Source organism: Notechis scutatus, chromosome 3, assembly GCF_049901735.1.
Source record: "Notechis scutatus isolate UNSWTSFEM ecotype Mainland chromosome 3, rNotScu1.2, whole genome shotgun sequence".
NCBI classification, from domain to species: Eukaryota; Metazoa; Chordata; class Lepidosauria; order Squamata; family Elapidae; genus Notechis; species Notechis scutatus.
Window position 1 is genome coordinate 143,848,513 of NC_142011.1, and position 20,671 is coordinate 143,869,183.

The 20,671-nt window shown below is 38.1% G+C and overlaps 1 protein-coding gene across 1 annotated transcript in view; it reads right to left on the reverse strand.

Annotated features, from left to right (window-relative positions):
- The window catches only part of GFOD1 (Gfo/Idh/MocA-like oxidoreductase domain containing 1), a 46,623-nt gene extending 29,983 nt beyond the window's left edge, over positions 1–16,640 (reverse strand). Inside the window, exon 1 of the mRNA XM_087961310.1 lies at positions 15,658–16,640. Within this exon, the coding sequence (XP_087817436.1) occupies positions 15,658–15,910 (253 nt within the window). The 5' untranslated portion in view covers positions 15,911–16,640. The remainder of the gene's footprint in view (positions 1–15,657) is intronic.
- Positions 16,641–20,671: the final 4,031 nt, after the last annotated feature.

The following is a 20,671-nucleotide window of genomic DNA, read 5'->3' on the forward strand; positions in this document are numbered from 1 at the left end:
AAGGGGGGGGAAAGTAATGAAAACAGTCATGGATACATTTATAAAAGTTCTAACAAAATCAATTAAAGGCAGTCTTCAACTTAAAGTTCATTTAGTGACCATTCAAAGTTACAATGGCACTGAAAAAAGGGACTTATGACCATTTTTCACATTTATGAGTGCTGCAGCATCCCCTTGGTCACATGATCAAAATTCGGATGGCTTGCAACTGGTTCATATTTATGACGGTTACACTGTCCTGGAGTTATGTGATCAGCTTTTGTGACCTTCTCACAAGCAAAATCAATGAGAAAATCAGATTTATTTAACAACTACATTATCAACTTAACAACTGCAGTGATTCACTTAACAACTGTAGCAAGAAAGGTGGTAAAAGGGGGCAAAACTCACTTAACAATGTTTCGCTTAGCAACATAAATTTTGTGTACAACTGTGGTCATAAGTCGAAGTCTACCTGTAATGGCAGTCACATTTTATTATAAAAATCCATACTTAATCCATGTTGATGATTCCTTTGTAAATTGCTAATAACATCAATTCTGCAAGCCGCTGCATAGTTGGTTGGTGATCTGCAGAGTTTGTGTTATTAGCCGTTTTATATTTTTCCATTGACGAATATATATTTTAGCTGTATAAAAGTCATACGAAAATCAAATTTGTGGAACCTAGTTTAAAAATTCATTGCCATTAAAGTTCAATTTTGAGGTCAGGGGGGGGGATGCAAGGTAGAGAAAGGTAACCCTTCATTCCTCAACGCTGCCCGTGTCTCAAAAGAATCACTGTCCAACAGAACAATTAGACTTTCAATTGAATCTTAAGGCTTGTCAAGAGAGTATATTTTAAAACTTAATTTCTGAAGTGTGGCTTTTGGTGTGTTTTAGGTGTGTGGTTGTAGGTGGTGTAAATGGAGAGATCATGTGAATGAAGACTCTGTCTGCAAATTCTGGCCAACTTGGCAGGGGATACATGCATGCCGTACTGGATTTTGCCTCACCCATTTTAGACAGTGGCTCAACACATTGTGGTTAATGGCATTACTGTTTTCAGTTTATGACATCTGTTCAACCATTCAACTTATACTTGCCTTCGGTGCCATTTATTTTGTTTATGTGATAGCATGCCACAGTTCATTCGTTTTGTGCCACGTTTTCATTTAACGCAGAAATATACATGCCAAGTATATCTGTCAAGCTTGGCTTGTGCCAATAACAGCTTGAGCTTTGGAATATCTATGGCATTATTTAAATCTATAGCTCCATATGCCGACCCATGAAAATATTATACAAGTTTGCTACACTGAATTTGCCAGATTGGTAGTTCATTAAGCTAAGCTTTATTCAGACATTCTTGGATTCCACAAACAGCTGAATGTGGCTTAATGATTAATGTATATTATAAACTCTGGGGAATTCCACTAAGTCCAATAAGAGGAAAATGCATTTCCTTCAGAAAATGACAGGCTTGGCAGCCTCAACAAAAGATTTAATCTATAAATTGTGGGGTTTCCTTTGAAATAGGAAAATAGGGATAGATAAAACTGTTAATACATTTGGGGAAAGACCATGGTCTCTTAAGAAGTTATCTTGGTTTGGGGAAGAGAATAACATGAGATAGTTATATTTTTAATCTTTTGTCCTATACTACTATGTTGCCCTTCTTTGGCATTATACTGACAATCCAGAAGATTAGGAGTATAAAATGGACAACCAGCAAATTATGGCATTCATCCTTTCTTAACAACAGATGAGGAGATGTTTTGGAAACTTCCCAAGCAAATTATGAAGTCAAGAGTCTTCTCATCTGGTATTCACCCCCCAAGCATTTGCACATGGTTCTAGAACTGAAAAGGTATGCCTTCTTTTGTCCTAGAGGTACTTTTTCAAGAGACAACTGGACTTTCTGGATTTTCTTTGAAGACGTTTCACTTCTCATCCAAGAAGTTTCTTCAGCCTATTGAAAAAGTACTTTTGGGAAAACTATGACATGGATTACTGAGAATCTCCATAGACATATACCTTCTTTTAATATGATGGAGCTCATCATTTATATATTAAGATTGGGATGTTTGGGACTGATTTTCTTACTTACTTACTTACTGATTTGCTTTTTACTTTGCTATGTCTTTGGATACACCTTGTCACCAAGCTACACCTGAGACAATATTACATTCTCCTCAGCTGTTCTGAGTTAAAGTAGTTTTTTCCCCTCAAAGCAAACCACAGGAGGGAAAGAAATGAAACATTTTTCCAAATCCTTTTGTTTCACCTAATGCTGAACACACACTGAATGCATATCACTCTGGAAATGAAACAGAGCACCAAAATTAATAAAAGTATAATTCTTCTGACACTGGGAACTATCCATTTTTATCCATATGTTATCTACCAGTCTTCCACATGTTGATCATTTATAGGCAGGCAGAGGTCTTTTCAATTCAGGACTTTTAAATTACTGGAGACTCTATTGAAGAAGAGAAGATGAAGTTGTCTATCAACAAACACAAATGTATTCTCCAAGGTAAAAAGAAGAAGAGGAGATCGGAAGGAAAAGCATCAATGATGCAAGAAAATGAACAGGAATTCCAAATTTACCTAGAATCTACTTCTCATTCCCTGGTAATCTAGCAGTTATGCTTATTCCATTTTACTTATTTTATCAAACAGTTATACCATCATATAGTTTTATGTTTTTATACTGTGTTCTGCTTTTTGTCTTGTTTTTTAATGTTGTAAGTTGCTCAGAATCATATGTGTGAGATGGGGAGTTATATAAATTGAATAAACAATAACATTCCCTTTCTTTTATTTTCTCTCGTACCTTCGTCTGACGAACCTTGAAAGATATAAGTCCTTACTTGATAAATCTTGTTCCTAAAGTCAAAATCAGAGGCCAAGGCTTGTTCTTGACATTTAATCTAAGCTTGTTTGGGACAGACAAGCTAGGATGTTACTTTTTCATATCACAATAAGGAAACTACAGACAAATTTTTAATCAGCTGTTTCCCTCTGACAAAAGGAGCTTAATAGAAATGATCCAGCAGGATGCTTTAATATATTTGCTCATTTTTAGTGAGCCAGGATGCTGGGAAATTCTAACTTACCATTACATGCAAAACATAGATACCTTATGAAATCAGCTACATTTCAACTACAAAAGCTGGCAGTGTGAGCCAATTTCTATTCATAATATCATTGTTGCTCATAAAAAATGCATAATCAACATTTGCCTTTTATTTTCATTCAGCCATGTGCCAGTTTTCAGTAAAAACCAGTTCAATCCTCTAGTGGTAACTCATCTCTTCTGGCAATGGAATAATTACAGAATTGTGGTTCAATAGGTTCCTGGGGTTATAGACCTCAACAGAAGGAAAAAGAAAGCTTAGTATTTTGCCTTATTAGTGCTTCTATTACTGTCAGTGTTTAATATTTCAGACATCAGCAAGAATGCATGACAGTGGACGATAATATCTAGCAAGACAATCACACTTGTCAAAAGGCAAAACAAAAAATAGAGGTAGTTAAATCAATTAACAGAAAAGTAATTGAAGATAGAGATATAAATTGAATCATTAGCCCTCCAACCTTGTTCAAAACACTATTACGTTTTAACTATATTCAAAAAGCAATTTAGTGCTTTTTCTGTTAAGGACATTATGCTTACATTATATCTGAAGTGCTTTTTTAAAAAAATCAAAAGTTTTTGTGAAAGGTTACTAATGTTACAAATGTCATAAGCCGTATACTGTATTATAAGTTATAGTGTGAACAGAAAATAATCTTATTTACATGAAATGTCAGCTCTTTCTTGAGTAAACATGTACAGGTAGTCCTGAACTTATAACAGTTCATTTAGTGGCAGTTCAAAGTTCCATGGCACTGAAAAAAGTGACTTATGATCCAGTGGTGGGATTCAATTTTTTTTACTACCGATCCTGTGGGCGTGGCTTGGTAAACATGGCAGGGGAAGAATACTGTAAAATCTCCAATCAGAGGTGGCGTTTACTGGTTCTCCAAACTACTCAAAATTTCCACTACCGGTTCTCCAGAACTGGTCAGAACCTGCTGAATACCACCTCTGCTTATGACCATTTTTCACACTTACAACAACTGCAGCATCCCCATAGCCACACGATCAAAATTCAGATGCTTGGCAATTGACTCATATTTATGATGGCAACAATGTGCTGGGATCATTACCTTTTGCAAACTTCTGACAAGCAAAGTCAATGGGGAAGCCAGATTCACTTAACAACTTTCTGACCAACTTACAACTGCAGTGATTCACTTAACAACCATGGCAAGAACAGTTATAAAATGGGGCAAAATTCACTTAACAACTGTCTCACTTGGCAACAGATATTTTGGGCTCAATTGTGGTCGTGAGTCAAGGACCACCTGTATTACTGAGCATATACATAAAAGCCCCCTCTTAAATTGTAACAAGGAAAGGGTCACAACACTATGGTAAGACTGAATTTTAAACTGGATTATTTTAGATGCTGTAAGACTCAAAATGGGAGTGAACTGCATATATATTAAATAAACAGCATATATATTAAAATAAATAAAAAAGAAATCTAAATCAGTAAAGTAGTGGACCCGTATTGAAAAAGATTATGGCTTGCTTAATTTTAGCCAACTGAATAAACAAGATGTTTGACTGAAAGCTTTGAAATAGAGATCATTAATTAATTTAATGCATTAGAATATCTCACTTGGTGGTGAAATCAATTATGATACATGGCAGCTCTGAATCCATTTATATAGAGAGCTTAAAAAAAAACCTATTACACAGCTTTAAATTATGCTTCTAAATAATGTAACTTAATCAGCATGGCTTTAAGATAGGGCTGTCAAACTTGCAGCCCACGGGCCGGATGCGCCACACACTGGCCACGGCCACATCCTGTTTAGCGAAGGGGGGAAAAGTCACGATATGTCATGTGATGACGTGAGTTTGACACCCCTGTTTTAAGAAGTACTGGTATATATAATACCCAAGAATGCAAACTGTCAATCACCTTGCATATAATTTCCACAGAAATAAAAGTCTGTGATTCTCAACTTTACAGACATTGGGGGACAGGTAGAACACTATTGTCTTTATGCATTTTAATGGTATAAATCACCATAAACAATCTTTGTAGCAGAAAATAGTAGGGGTACATTGTAGTGTAAGTCATGGCAGTCTCATGGACAGAGAAAAGAATCCCACACCTGACCAGTATTAGAGCTATTTTCCACTATAGATTTCAGTGATCCCAACATTTATATTAAGTATTTCAAGGACTACAGTTTCCAATCAAAGTTAGAATAAATAAATCCATAGATTTATTGCAGAACAGATTTCACAATTCTTCCACATAGTTCAAGAAATGAACAACTCTGATTTTGTTTTCCTATTTTCACCTTAACTAAAGTGGTTCGATTAATTTATACGAGGCATATGCACACCAATGTATTCTTGCATGAGTCACATCTGAACTGGCATGCAGTTACGTCCCCAAACCAAACTAATATTTTTGCTTCATATTACATTTAACCAAAGCAACTTTCAATCAATAAAAAGGGTAGTAGTGTTTAAATGTCAATAAATTATTTTACTTTGGTCCATCAAGAGAAAGAAAATACCTTTTTTTAAAAAAGAAATATGACAAAATTTATGGGCACTGTCTTGTGTTTGTTTAACTTACATTAATTAAATACTGTAACCCATAATAGGCTAGGTTCCTACAACAAACTACAACAACAAATTGTAGACCGGAATGGCTAAGTTCAAAATACTAAATATGATTATTCAAATATGGCAATGCAGAATCATCAGGATCAGTGACACTTTAAAACTTCTATGTAGGTTCACCAGAAATAATGCAGTGGTCTTAGGATACTATGGCTGTGAATATTGAATCTTAAGAATCTGTCTTGAATATTTATTGTCAGGTGTCTTTCTATTAAATACTTCAGTGAAAAACACTCACAAAGAATTTTTCCCTTCATTTTTTGTGGGCTAATTCCCGCAAAATATATTATACTCACAAATCTTATCTGGTGGAATATACATAGTTGAACATATGTACTTGCAATAAAAAGTTCATTGTATAAATGCATGCTGTACATGCTCACTTCTGAATGAGTCTATAGAAAAAAGACTTAGGTAAGCTTTCCCACATAAAAAGAATGTATACATACATAAGCCTATATTCACTAAAGCAAAAATGTATTGCCAAATCAAATTCCAGCTTATCGTATAACACTTTGAATGGTCTCCTTTTTGGGCTTCAAGAAATCCTCTCTTCTAATTCAATACCCAGTTAAGAATATTCTATTGCTTTTAAAGCTATATTTTTATAAATATTAGATAACATTCAGCAGCACTATCTGAACTAGTGTTGATTAGTGTTGTATTTCTCTTGCTTGTATACTGTACTATATCAGCACAACTAACAGGGTATGGCTAAATAGTCTGATGACTTAATTTTCTCATTCTCATGTCTCCAAGAGACAATAGGTTACAAAAAATTAAAATGTTGGTTTTTGCTAAGGCATGGGAGTTAAAAGGGGAATAAAGATCAAAACTAGTAAGATAGATGGTAAGTGCAACTTCACTGCAATAGCAAAAATCTGTTCTTCAAAGACTCTTTGAGGAGTATCCTTTCAGCAAATTCAACTCCTAGTGATTTCATATTTTTCCCCACTCCAATATGGAAGCTGTTGGCAATTCCTTCTTGAGAGATGTATTTTTATTTCCCAATCTAATCTACAGGAATCTAATTTCTCATGGTCTCCCATCTAGGTGTTAACCAATCCCAGTTAGTTTCTGAGATCAGTTAGATAGAATATTAACACCTCATTGTAACTGAAAATTAATTCAACCTTGAGGAAAGATTAATTTTATATCCTGCTAAAAGAAATTAATGGATTTTGCTTCACATTGAAGTCATTTTACAGATATTAAAACTGTGTCTCAGGGATCTTAAATTATTACAAGCCTCTTCCACGTAGACAGGCTGTTTGACATCATTTATCTATTACGGATTTTAGACGTTTATAAACTGCCCAGTTCTATAACAACTTGAGAAATTTTATTTATCCTAATTTTTCCTTGATCTGATTGGTGCGTCATAGCAGCTGCCTGAAGTACACAAGATTATTACATAATTTGGAAGGTGGAGAAAAAATATTGAGGAAAAGAGTTCTATAAGATAATTTAAACATTACGCTTTTATTCCAGGAAGTATATCCTAAGAATAATAAAATATTACTGCTTCTTTTTTCCTTGTCCCTGGAACAATAAAAATAATACTAAATAAGTTTAAATACTAAATAAGGGAGACTTCATATTATTTTTTTAATTAATTATAAAGCAAGAGCTGGTTAGAACAGCAATGTTTGTACATCAAGAGAAGCTCATCTGGGGTCAATTTGGGCTTGCAACGAGCAATTAAGAGACCTACACATGAGTTCTAAGTATTTTGTTCCTGTAGCACATCTGCAATTTTGCAAACGCGTTGTGGACACTTACAAAACAACTGCTGGAAGAGATTTGTCAGTTCATAAAATAACTGCCACAGATGATATAACCAAATTACAACTTTCTCAATCATTACCTTCCACAGGATGATCCTATTACCTCTACTTACCTGGGTCTTTAATCAAATCATTCTTTCAAAGCAAACACTGGACAAGTTCCTCATGATTTTTGTTTTCTAATAATGAACACTGACATCCCAGGCATTCTTAGAAATTAAAATGATGGAAAGTGCCAAAGAAAGTATCCATACGCACACTAGTACTCAAGAACATTATATTGGAGCTACCAGACAGAGAATAATAAGGAACGGGAACAACGGCAATAATATCCAGACCAGATATGTCCAACCTCAAACTTTGAAAATAATTTGGAGGAAGTACTCCAGAATTTACTCATGCATAGCATCTATCTGATTGATACTGTCTGTGTTCCATCATGTCGGTTTTGACTCCTAGCAAGCAGATAGATGGATTTTCTCCATTGCAGTCTGTCCCCAAAATAATCCTACAGGGCTTCCAACAGTGCAGTACTTGAGCCCATTCATCTTCCTGCTAGTTATCCCTGCCTTATCTTTCATTCTACCTTCCCCAAACATTACAGATTTTTCTAGAGAGCTAAACCTTCATATAATGTGTCCAAAGTATAATAATTTGAGTCTGGTCACTTGTGCTGTGGGTGAGTTGATTTGTTCAATGACGTGTTTCCTTGCCTATCCATGGCCTTGTCCAATACCAAAGTTCAAGAGCATCAGTACTCTCTTTTATCCTGCTTTTTCAAAGTCCAACTTTCATTTCCATAGAGTATTACAGGAAAAACAATTGTCTGCACAATTCTGATATAGGAATTGACATGTCACATAATTTGAATTATCTTCCCCAAGTCTTTCAGTGCTGCTCTGTCAGTGCTGGTATTTGATGCGCTTGACTGCTGGTTCTTTTACTGTTGATAAAACCAATCCTAAAAAGCAGAAGCTACTGTATATATAGCTTCAATAGCTTCACTGTCATCTTAACTCTGGATCTGCGGTAATTCGCTTGATGTCCTTTATCATAGTCCCATTTTACATTTGATCCTTTCATTATTAAAGCTTGCAGATCATTTGCAGCTATCAGACCAATGTCCTCAACATGCTTTCTATAATCAATGAAGCAAATAATGATTTATTTGGGTATTTTTCAGCTTTCTCAATTATCCAGCAAAGTAAAAAAGTAGTTTTCCTCTGTCCATTCGTGTCCAACTCTAGGGTGAGGTGCTCATTGTTATTTCTTGATTGAAGGAGCCAGTGTTGTCCAAAGACATTTTCCATGGTCATGTGCATGGCTATATATCAAAGGCACACAGAACGCTGTTACCTTCCCACCAAAGTGGTACCTTTTAATCTACTCGCATTTGCTTATTTCAAACTGATAGGAGGGCAGGAACTGGGGCAAGGAACGAGAGCTCATCCCGTTGCACGGCATTCAGGTCTTGAGTTTTCCAGGTGACAAGCTCAGAGTATTTAACAGCTGAACCATCACACGTATTATCCAACATACATCAGCAATTATGTCGCTTATTCCTCAGTCTTTTTCCAAAACCAGCTTGAACATCTGTTAGCTCTTTTTTCATGTAAGGTTCTAATCTGCGTTTAATGATTCTAAGGATAATATTGCTTTAATGTAAAATAAAGACATTGTGCAATAGTATGCACACTTAATTAAGCCTCCTTTCTTAAATATTAAGAATTTCTTCCAATCTGCTGGCCACCATGTTTTTCTACAGATTTGCTGGCATAGTTTTGTTAGAATTATTACTGTTTCTTCTTCTATTGCTTGCCATATTTCTGTAAAAATTCCACCATTTCTTGCAGCCTTGATAATGATCAAAGCGCCGATCTAACTTCATGCTTAAGTACTAGAGATTCTTGTAAATAGAGAATATCTTCTAGGCTATTTTTAACATTGATACATCTATGGCACAGAATTTTAGTATACTATTTTTGTTTAATCTTCTATCAATCAATTATTATCTGTCCACTGAAGTATTTTAGCATAGAAACTTAAAGTTGATATTTTCTTCTGAGTTTAGAAGTCTTTTGGAAGACTTTCTTTATTTGACCATGTCGGCTTCTACCTCTGGAATCTTTATATATGTTGTTTTAATTTCTCTTAATTTCTTTATTAAGTTCCTGCCTGATATATTTGTCTTTCTTGGATTTGGTTTCTCTCCTTTTTCTGGCAATTTCCACAGTTTGTTTTGACTTCCAGTTTGTTTTCTTCTGTTTCTCAGTCTTTACCACTCTCTTCTCACATTCATTATTACCAACTTATTTGATTTCACCCCACAATTGCATTTATCTACTATTAATTAAAGTAACACTTTTTCTCAGGTTTCCCCATGAATCTGAAAAAAGATGCTACTGCTTTAATAAGCTGAATAATTAACATAGCACATCTGTAATAAATTCTTAAAGTAATGGCTTTTTAGTCTGAAAGATATGCATGTTTTTAGGAACAGCAAAAAGATGCTGTGCTCAAAGGACTCAATATTTTATCCATCCTTTTCCTTCACCATTAGCAGTGCCAGTAGATATGGCAACAAACTTTAAGCATTGAAACCTATGCTTTAGATACATCCATATGGTATAATTTTCCTCCTGATAGTAATATGAATTGACAAAGACTTCTGTATAGTCCATCTTATACCTTTAGATTATCTATGGAGCACCCTTTTCAAGTCCCTCCACTAGCACATTTGAAATGAATAATTCTTCTTTTATTGTGGCAGAATCCCAGATATAGAATAATTTGCCAGTAAAGCTGAAACAAGTGCTCCCCTTAATATCATACAACTCAAAGTATATTTGTTTTTCCAAATCTTTTACTGCTGCTCTTTTAATTTATGTGTTTGATGTCCATTACATTTTAATGGATTTTTTTTCTATCTTTATTTATTTTCTAAATAAATAATAAATGGGTTGAAGTGCTGCAAGTTTAAGCCTTGCTGCAATGCTGTGGGGGCACTAGAGGCCCTATCCAATGGATATTGCTAAGATATCCGAGACAGTAAAATCTTTGGTTTAAATTCCTATTTACAAACATTGGCTCAGAATCCAGAACTCTGCACAATCAGTATTCTAGAATCCATGAAGACTTTTACCCATGTAGATTTATTCTAAATGTTCTTGTCTCACACTTGAGGCATAAAACTGGGGCCAGTGTAAAAGGAGCAGTCCCACAAACCTCTTCAATATAATCTCATGTAAATAAAATACAGAGGTTCCTTTTGATCCAGCCCTTAAAAAACAATAATCTATACTGTATACATAATTTGCAAAATAAAGGCTGAGGAAGGAAACATGGACTTCCTGTTAAGTAATGGCTGTGTACACATACACTCATCCAGCCAGTCTACCAGGAAAGGTAAGAGTCATAGGAACATAAGATATCCAATATAAATCAAACCCTTACTATACTTGGCAGATTACTGTTTGAATCTTAATGCCTTTCTGCTGAGATGGCCAAATTGACTTCTTTGATTACAGTAGAGAAAGGACAGAAAATATATTTATTGCTGACTGGAAACTCCTTGTGGATTTTTTGAATAAAACAGAAAAAATAAATTCATGATTTATGGGTTAGATAAATTGGATAGATGTAGATTCATCTATTCTATTTATCTTTTAAAGAAAGAGGTAAATTTATAATTGCACATATTGCGGTGTAAAGAAGATCAGAACTCACTTTCTATTTTTTCCCATTTTTCTTTTCTTTTTTCCTTTCTTATACTTTTAGCTTTCTTTTTCATTTTTTTCTTCTTCTTTACTTTATACTAGTTTGTATTAGTTTTTGCCTTCCTTTTTAAAAAATTTCAATGACATAAGAAAAATCATTTCAGAGGTCTTGTCCAGAATTTTTCTATAAATGGCAGGGATTCAACCTGGAATATTCAACAAAGAATATTAAAGAGAGTTTCCACCTTTAAATTCCTGGGAGTCTACCTCAGCGAAGATCTTACCTGAAAAATCAACACGACCCAGGTGGCTAGAAAGGCCCGACAGAGACTCCATTTCCTTAAGGTCTTGCAAAAGAATAAAGTGGAACAACGGCCGATGACCTTCTTTTACACAATAGAAAGTATCCTCACATACTGCATTATGGTGTGATATGCTGGCTTGACAGCCGCGGATAGAAAGACATTACAGAGGGTGGTGAGCACAACACAAAACATTGTGGGCTGTTCCCTGATACCACTAGATGACATCGCTAGGGCTCGCTGCCTTAGAAGAGTGAGGAAAATTCTCAGGGACGACTCCCATCCTGGTCAACACTTCTTCACTCTCCTACCATCGGGTAAGCATAGCCAGCGGTACCAACAGGCTGAAGAACAATTTCTACCTGTGGGCTGTCAGACTTCTGAATGGAAAATAACACAGACTTACGGGGCCGGAGCATTGTGCAACAAGGTCACATAGTGTAATAAGATTGGGCCTGGGTTAGGGACTTCTGTCCTCACTGTGAGTTGTGTTGGGGGGGGCGCATGAAGGGAGGCTCAGCCAATCTCATTGTACACATGTCCTACTCCGACAATAAAGGTAATAATAACATAGGTTTTACCACCATGCTCTGCTTAGAATAATGGACACTACACTATCTCTGGATGTTTCCTTCATTGTCTATTCTTTATGGTAATATTCAAAGTGGTTTGTTTAAAATGGAGAAAAACTCTAGAACCAGTATTTTCTTTTCAATTAAAAATGAAAAAAGCTCCTCTTTGAAGAATATACGCAATTTGGAAATATACAAAATAAAAGAATAATTTGCTCAGCAGCCAAATACATGAGGGCTGAAGTTCCGAGAAACAAACAAAGCATAAGAAAGATGAATAATTTTTCCTCCGGGACAGATGCGATCCAGGCTATAAAGGGCACTATTTCATTCAAGTATGCTCCTAAATTCTATTTTAGACATAAAATGGCAGACTTCTGAAAGCTTAGTGAAACTAATTAATAGTTAATATTAAAAAGTACTTATGAGATTTTGAGAGGAAGGAAGTCATGCCTACTGATATTTCTTTCTTTTTTTTTAAAGAACAAAGTATATTGTTTAGGAATGAATTCACTTTAAAAGCAATTATAGAAAAAGAAGCCATCCACAAAATTTTTCAGAAATTCATGTAATTCCAGATTTGTTTACCATTTACTAGAAAAGAAAAGCCAAGTATATTAATCAACATCCACCACAAAACATGAAAATGTGTATATAATTTTTATATAAAATATATTATATTTATTATGTTTTAAGTTACACTGATCGTATTACCAGGGAGAAAAACCTAAACTGATATTTAGTAGTATTCAGTATATAATGTGTCTTAATTGCATGGCTATATATATATATATATTTCCATTGTCAATTGTGTCAAATTAGATGTCTTGGTGTGGTATAAAATATGCATGCCTTTGAGTATCACCACAGTGGTCTCCATGACAGTTTTGCTTACTTCAAGAAATCCCTGATTAGTCACTAATAACAATGGAAACAATCAGTTGTTTCTTTAAAAAAGAGACAGACATTTCTCACTTCAACATCTAACGGCATCTTTTGGACAAACTAGACTACAATGCCTATCATCCCCAATATGCTACACACTCTGTTCCTTCTTAACACACCTAAATAGTATCGGCTTGGGGAAAATCTAGGATTTTATAAAGAGAGAGGCAGGAGAAATGATAACCTAACAAATGGGGCTTCCACTTCAGTTCTTTCTCTCTAGCAGCAAAATAACAAAAGAAATGAAACTTTAGACACTTTTATAAAGGAGGATTTGGAAAGGTAGTAAAATATCTTTTGCTTTTCTCTTTTGTTTCAGACTACATGTCCGAGGACCAATTTTGGTTCCTATCTTATCTTCCTCTCCTTTAATCTGCAACAGCTGTTGCATTGAACTGATTGGTTTGAAAAACAAAAGTGAAGATACTTCTTTTTAATGCAACTGCAGCAGGTGTGCAATTCAGGAAAACCAAAAAACTTTGTTTGGCAATTTTTAAAAAAATGCAACATTGCTGAAAAACTCTATTCCGTCACATCTGAATATACTGCCGTCCTATCTGAAAACACAATACAACAATACTTCAATTTAATGGACCCCTTTTTATGCAAGAGACCAAAGTTTTTCCTGGACAGCCACTGAAGTAACAAGCAAGTCCATTGCAACTAAATATTTTATGATAATTTTACATCATTCATAATTGATATCATTTGCCTAGTGACAGGTTACTAAAACAATGCAAATTGACTAAAATAACAGTCTGCTTCATTTGTATTATGCAAATGATCTACATTATAATAAATGACATGATTTGTGATTTAATAGACATTTGGGAATAACAGACCCACCCACCCTCTTCCTTGATCTGTTAAATTAAGGTTTTATTGTATGTAAATTGATGCAATCTAAGAAGGAATACAAAACTACCAGTAATTATTATGGGTCAGTATCATTGTGGGTCAAATTCTTCATGATTATTCTCGGGTAATATTTACATGGTATTTTATTTCTGTGAATCATTAAAAACAGTTTTTACTTTTGAAAAATTATGAAATTATAAAAATTCTAAGGTAAATCATGATTCTTAACTCTTGTCTAAAAGAACTTCCTCTAATCTGACTGTTTTCCAGGTATGGTAGGTAAAACTGCAGCGCCAACATCCCCAGACAATATGAAAATGCTGCTGTTTTTCTTGCTGAGATTTTTTTTTTAAGTACAATACCCCTGGCAATGAAGAGGAACCAACTGATGAGAATTACAATCTAATACTTCTGGAATACACTTTATTTGGGAAACGCTGGTCAATAATTTCAGATCTCCAAGGTTTTACAAGGTAATTTTCTCCATCATAACCTGGAAATGCTAGATACTGAAAGTAGGATCTGTAGCAGTCAAAGTATGGCTTTAACACAAAGCTACATCGTTTTCCCATAGAAAAATAATTTTCATAAATTCAAACAGAAATTCAACACTGGCTCTTTTTATACAACACAACGTCCTTTCCACAGCAAGCTATTTACACTGGAAATGACAATGATTTATTTAAAATAAATATGAGCAATAGAGGGAAACAAAGTGCAATGACTATGCTGCCCATCAATTTTTTAAAGACTATTGTCTCTTATATTGGACAAAAATAAAAGTGTAGCAATGGAAAGGTCTATGGCATGGTAGTTTGGGACGCATTGATGAATTGTCTTGGGCCACATACAAAATATATAATATAGTTAATGTAACAAACTTCTCTTTTTTAATATACTTTTATTATCTTTGGGACTGCGTTAGTAGCTTTCTAGGGCCACATGCAGTCAATAGACAGGCCTGGTCTATAGGATGTTTGAAAAACACTAACTTGTTTAGGCAATCAGTAAGTTTAAGATTTGTTTGAGTAAAATGGGCTAACCAAATTCACAGCACTAAAGTTCCCAAAGAATGATTTGATACAGAAATGACAATTCAGTCACAGAAAATGAGAAATTAATGAGGAAAACAAAGGCCACCCTGGCCAGGAGGAAAAACACTAGGAATACCAAAAAACGTGGGCAGACTGTCAATTTCCTTGAAGAAGAATTCTGTGCAGGTTTTTTTATATTCCCTTATTTCATCATTCTGACAGTTTCTAAATGCAACCTGTTTTGAGGTTTATAACAACACCTCTAAAACATATGAAGAGGCCTTCTTTGCTTGACACTTCAATCCTTGCAAAAGTTACACCCCTGTAGTCAAGAAAGGACTTTTGAAGCGCAGGTTAAGCGATCTGGGATTTGATATGGAGCAGTATTCAGATTTAGGACTTGTTACCAAGGGGGAATGAAAGGCCCTGTCGCCTAAGCAGTAACACAAACCGAGCCTGTGCCCCTAAGGACACGCAGAGCCTTTCCCCCCCACCCCCACCCCTTTTTTTCTTTCCAATAAATAGCCAGGCAGGCTAAACACCTAATAAAAGGGCACTCTAGAGGGCATCTAGGGCAGCCAGGGATTTGGCTTCCAAGCAGGCCTTCTCTGTTTCAAGGCGCTGCTGCTTCTTCCACGGCCTCCCCACCATCACCACCTCAGAAGTCCAGCCATCTGCCCGCCAAGCTCTCCACGGAGACTCACCCAGAGTTTTCACCGCGATCTGCCTGGTGAGGGGAGGCGGCAGGTTGATGCAGACCAAATCCACATCCTGATGCAGCAGGACCTCGTCTATGCGGCTGGTGTAGAAGGGGACGCTCATCTCCTTGGCCAGCTCTTCCGCCTCTTCCTGAGTGCGGCCCCAGAGCGCCTTGACCGCGAAGCCCTCGTCCTTTAGAAGCGGGATGATGACCCGGGCGGTCAGGCTGGTGCCGAACACGCCCACCCCGGGCAGCATGGTGGCTGCTGCTGCTGCTGCTGCTGCTGTTTCTGCCTGCTTCCCTCCACCCTCACCTTTTTTTCCCCTCTCTTCCTCCTCCTCTTCCTTCCCCTTCTCGCTGCGATCTGGATGCCCGATGCGCCTTCCTTTCCTCCGCGTCGGCCCTTTCGCGCGGAGCCGCAAGATCACCAGCAATGCGGGGTTGCTACGCGAAGGGCGCCCGGTCCCACCTGGGAACTGCTGCTGCTGCTGCTGCTGCTGCCGCGGCCGCGGCCGCAGGGAGCCAGCGGCACCCGATCCCTGCAGCAGTGGCTGGCTCTGCTCCCGGCCGCGGGCCCCTGCCGCGTCCTGCGCCTCTTCATCAGCAAGCGGCTAACCTGCACGGCTCGCTGCCGCTGCCCCCCTTCCATGGCCGGATCATCCCAAGCGCGCACGGTCCTGAGCTCCCCGCGCTGCGCACACACTCATTCAAGGAATCCGGCGGTTTTGAAACAACCCCGATCAACCCGATCGCTCGGTTTCGAAAGGCTTCCAAGAAAATCCTCTTGCAGATATGCCCTACGGCATCCCGGCCGTCTCCCCAAGCAAGGGCACCGAAGGGCAGCCAACAAGTGGCGCGGGAGCTCGGAGCAGCCGAAGAGCCCCAGCAGCCGCCCCGCTTCTAATCTCCATCTGCCATGTTCCCCACAATACAAGCCAAAGCGTTGTGAGGATAGGAGGAGTTTTGGCTGTCACCTCGACTGGATATTTTTCCTGCAACGCCCTCTTGAGCTCTCAACCTGTCATTGGCCCCCAGACCGGCTGGAGGGTGGCTCTGGCTTACCCGGAGCTGAGCTGGCTCTGGCGAAGGAGATCGATCGTTAAGGAGTAAACAAGCACCGCGAGGCCTGGCCTTGGCGGTCTCCCGCCGCAGCGTCTGACCCCCCGAGGCCTGACCGGTCGAAGGGACGAGAGAAGGGCAGAGGGCTCCCGCTGAAGAGCACAGGCCAGGAGCCTGCCCCCCCTCCAAGGCAGCTTCCTGACCTTGCCCCTTTTGGGAATCGGAGCTATTACAGTACATGGTTCATCCCTTTACTCCAGGGGTCTCCAGCTTGGCAACTTTAAGACTTGTGGACTCCAACTCCCAGAATTCCCCAGCCATTGACTGGGGAATTCTGGGAGTTGAAGTCCACAAGGCTTTTCTCTGCTTACACTCTGTGCTGGGAAAATCCTGGGTTGCAAATAATTCCGTTGCAGTCTGCCCCTACTTCGGGGCTATGTTGTAACTGTTTTTTTTTCCCTACAACCATTATTTTTTTAAAAAAAAACATTTCTGCAGTAGACAATGTCAAAAAGTCAGGTTGAAAGGAGTCAGAAATGAGTCTTGAGTCTAGTGACTGAAAAGTTGGGATCTACAGGCCTTTTCCAAAATGGATCTCTGACCTGAAATCAAGTATTTCTCATGCACACCTTTCCTCGGCTCTCTTAATGCACATTTTCAATTACAAGAAGGTATTGAGTGGCCTTTATAAAATTTTATAAAGTTGTACTAGTTTAAGGCATCAGCTTGGGGACTATGAGTTCTTAGTCCCACTTTAAGCCCAAAGCTAGTGGTCTTAGGCCAGTCACTGTCTCTCTGCCCTAGGAAACAAGCAGTGGTGAACCACTTCTGAAATCTTGCCAAGAAAACTGCAGGAACTTCTTCAGACATTTACTGAGAATCAACTTTTTTACTTGGAAGTACACACACACACACACACACACACACACACCATGAGAATCTACAAATGTTTGCCAACTCCATATTATTTGTGTGAAAAAATAACTTAGCTATTTTCCCAATGTTAGAATCGTTTTTTTTAAACGAATGCATGCAGGAATAATACTTTAGCATTAGTGACCTGTGAGTATTTGGTTGAGACTCAGATCAATGTGTGTAATTCAATACAGTACAGCAGGGTTTTTTTTTTTTATTTGATCCAACCAAAACATGTAAGGCTTCTTCTGATCTCTCATTATCAACTATCTCAACCCTTTTTCTGCTTCTTGGCCTATCTCTACTTCCTTTCCTCCCCGCCCAGCCCCCATGTTTCCAATTTTGCAGCTTTTTGCATACACATATTGTACTGAAAGAACATTTGCACTAACAATAAATATTTCTCTTACTCTGTTACTAACCTCTTTCTTCCCAGAAGTTAAGATATATTTGAACATTTTGCAGTACCTGGCTAAATGGGAAAGGGAGATGTATTAAGAAATAATTTGTAAGCTGCCCAGAGTCACCTAGTAGGGCAGATGGGTGGCACAGAAATTAAATAAATAAATAAACAAATAAACTTACATACATACATACATACATACATACATACATACATACATTGCTCAAAAAAATAAAGGGAACACAAAAATAAGACATCCTCGATCTGAATGAATGAAATATTCTTATTAAATACATAGTTGAATGTGCTGACAACAAAATCACACAAAAATTATCAATGGAAATCAAATTTAGCAACCCATGGAGGTCTGGATTTGGAGTTACACTCAAAATTAAAGTGGAAAAAAAACACTACAGGCTGATCCAACTTTGATGTAATGTCCTTAAAACAAGTCAAAATGAGGCTCAGTAGTGTGTGTGGCCTCCACGTGCCTGTATGACCTCCCTACAATGCCTGGGCATGCTCCTGATGAGGTGGCAGATGGTCTCCTGAGGGATCTCCTCCCACACCTGGACTAAAGCATCCCCCAACTCCTGGACAGTCTGTGGTGCAACGTGGTGGATGGAGCGAGACATGATGTTCCACATGTGCTCAATTGGATTCAGGTCTGGGGAACGGGTGGGCCAGTCCATAGCATCAATGCCTTCGTCTTGCAGGAACTGCTGACACACTCCAGCCACATGAGGTCTAGCACTGTGTTGCATTAGGAGGAGCCCAGGGCCAACCGCACCAGCATATGGTCTCACAAGGGGTCTGAGGATCTCATCTCGGTACCTAATGGCAGTCAGGCTACCTCTGGCGAGCACATGGAGGGCTGTGCGGCCCCCTAAAGAAATGCCACCACACACCATTACTGACCCACTGCCAAACCAGTCATGCTGGAGGATGTTGCAGGCAGCAGAACATTCTCCACGGCGTCTCCAGACCCTGTCACGTCTGTCACATGTGCTCATGTGAACCTGCTTTCATCTGTGAAGAGCACAGGGCGCCAGTAGCGAATTTGCCAATCTTGGTGTTCTCTGGCAAATGCCAAACGTCCTGCACAGTGTTGGGCTGTAAGCACAACCCCCACCTGTGGACATCGGGCCCTCATACCACCCTCATGGAGTCTGTTTCTGACCATTTGAGCAGCCACATGCACATTTGTGGCCCACTGGAGGTCATTTTGCAGGGCTCTGGCAGTGCTCCTCCTGTCCCTCCTTGCACAAAGGCGGATTTAGCAGTCCTGATGCTGGGTTGTTGCCCTCCTATGGCCTCCTCTGCGTCTCCTGATGTACTGGCCTGTCTCCTGGTAGCGCCTCCATGCTCTGGACACTACGCTGACAGACACAGCAAACCTTCTTGCCACAGATTGCATTGATGTGCCATCCTGGATGAGCTGCACTACCTGAGCCACTTGTGTGGGTTGTAGACTCTGTCTCATGCTACCACTAGAGTGAAAGCACCGCCAGCATTCAAAAGTGACCAAACCATCAGCCAGAAAGCATAGGAACTGAGAATTGGTCTGTGGTCACCACCTGCAGAACCACTCCTTTATTGGGGATGTCTTGTTAACTGCCTATGCTTTCCATCTGTTGTCTATTCCATTTGCACAACAGCATGTGAAATTGATTGTCAATCAGTGTTGCTACCTAAGTGGACAGTTTGATTTCACAGACGTGTGATTGACTGGGAGTTACATTGTGTTGTTTAAGTGTTCCCTTTATTTTTTTGAGCAGTGTACATACCAAGAGAGGGAGGAAGATGGGGAAGAAGAGAAAGTTTCATATGTCTCAAATATAGAAACTGATTTTATTTTCAGGCTTCATGAAAAACAGACATGTGGGCAGCATGTGAAAATACCTCCCTTCCTCTACTTCTCACCTATCAGTAGTAGTTTAAAAGCTCTTAGGTTCATAGCAATGATAAAATCTCCAACAAGTGGCCACATAAAACACAATTTATTTTTTCGGTCACAGCAGCAAAAATGGTGCATGACAACACTTTGTCTCATTTTGTTTTCACTACCAAAAGGCATGCCCACTAGAAGAGCTGCTTTCTTTAACAAGATGTAAAAATAAAAATGAATTGAGTGGCAGAGAAAGTGAGAAGAGGATGACAGAAAGAGGCAAAAAGAGGTTAGCAGAGGGGGAAACCATCCTGTTTTATTATAGGCCTATTTAGGACTATCTTTGGCAATGTTGAACTCTGCATAAATCCCAGATAATTTTTCCTGGGGAACACAACTCTTAATATAAAAACTTGAAAGAACTTCCATTTTTTAACCTAAAAAAGATATTGCATACTTATTTAATGAATGATAGCAGTGTCTGTTTCCAATGCTCTGAACATAAAAACCATCACAATTGACCAATTTACCTCAGTATCTTTCTTTATATTATTAATAGTTTTAGTATATATCATTAATAAATATGTATTATGTTGTTATTGCTTGATATTAAATTCCAAAAAAAAAATGGAGATAATTCGTGAAGTAACCAATTATAAATGTGCAACAAAACTAATCTAGCCATATTTTTAGGAGCGTGCCCAATATTATATTGTCTTTTTATTTATTTTCCTTATTTCTGAACTAGAAAAA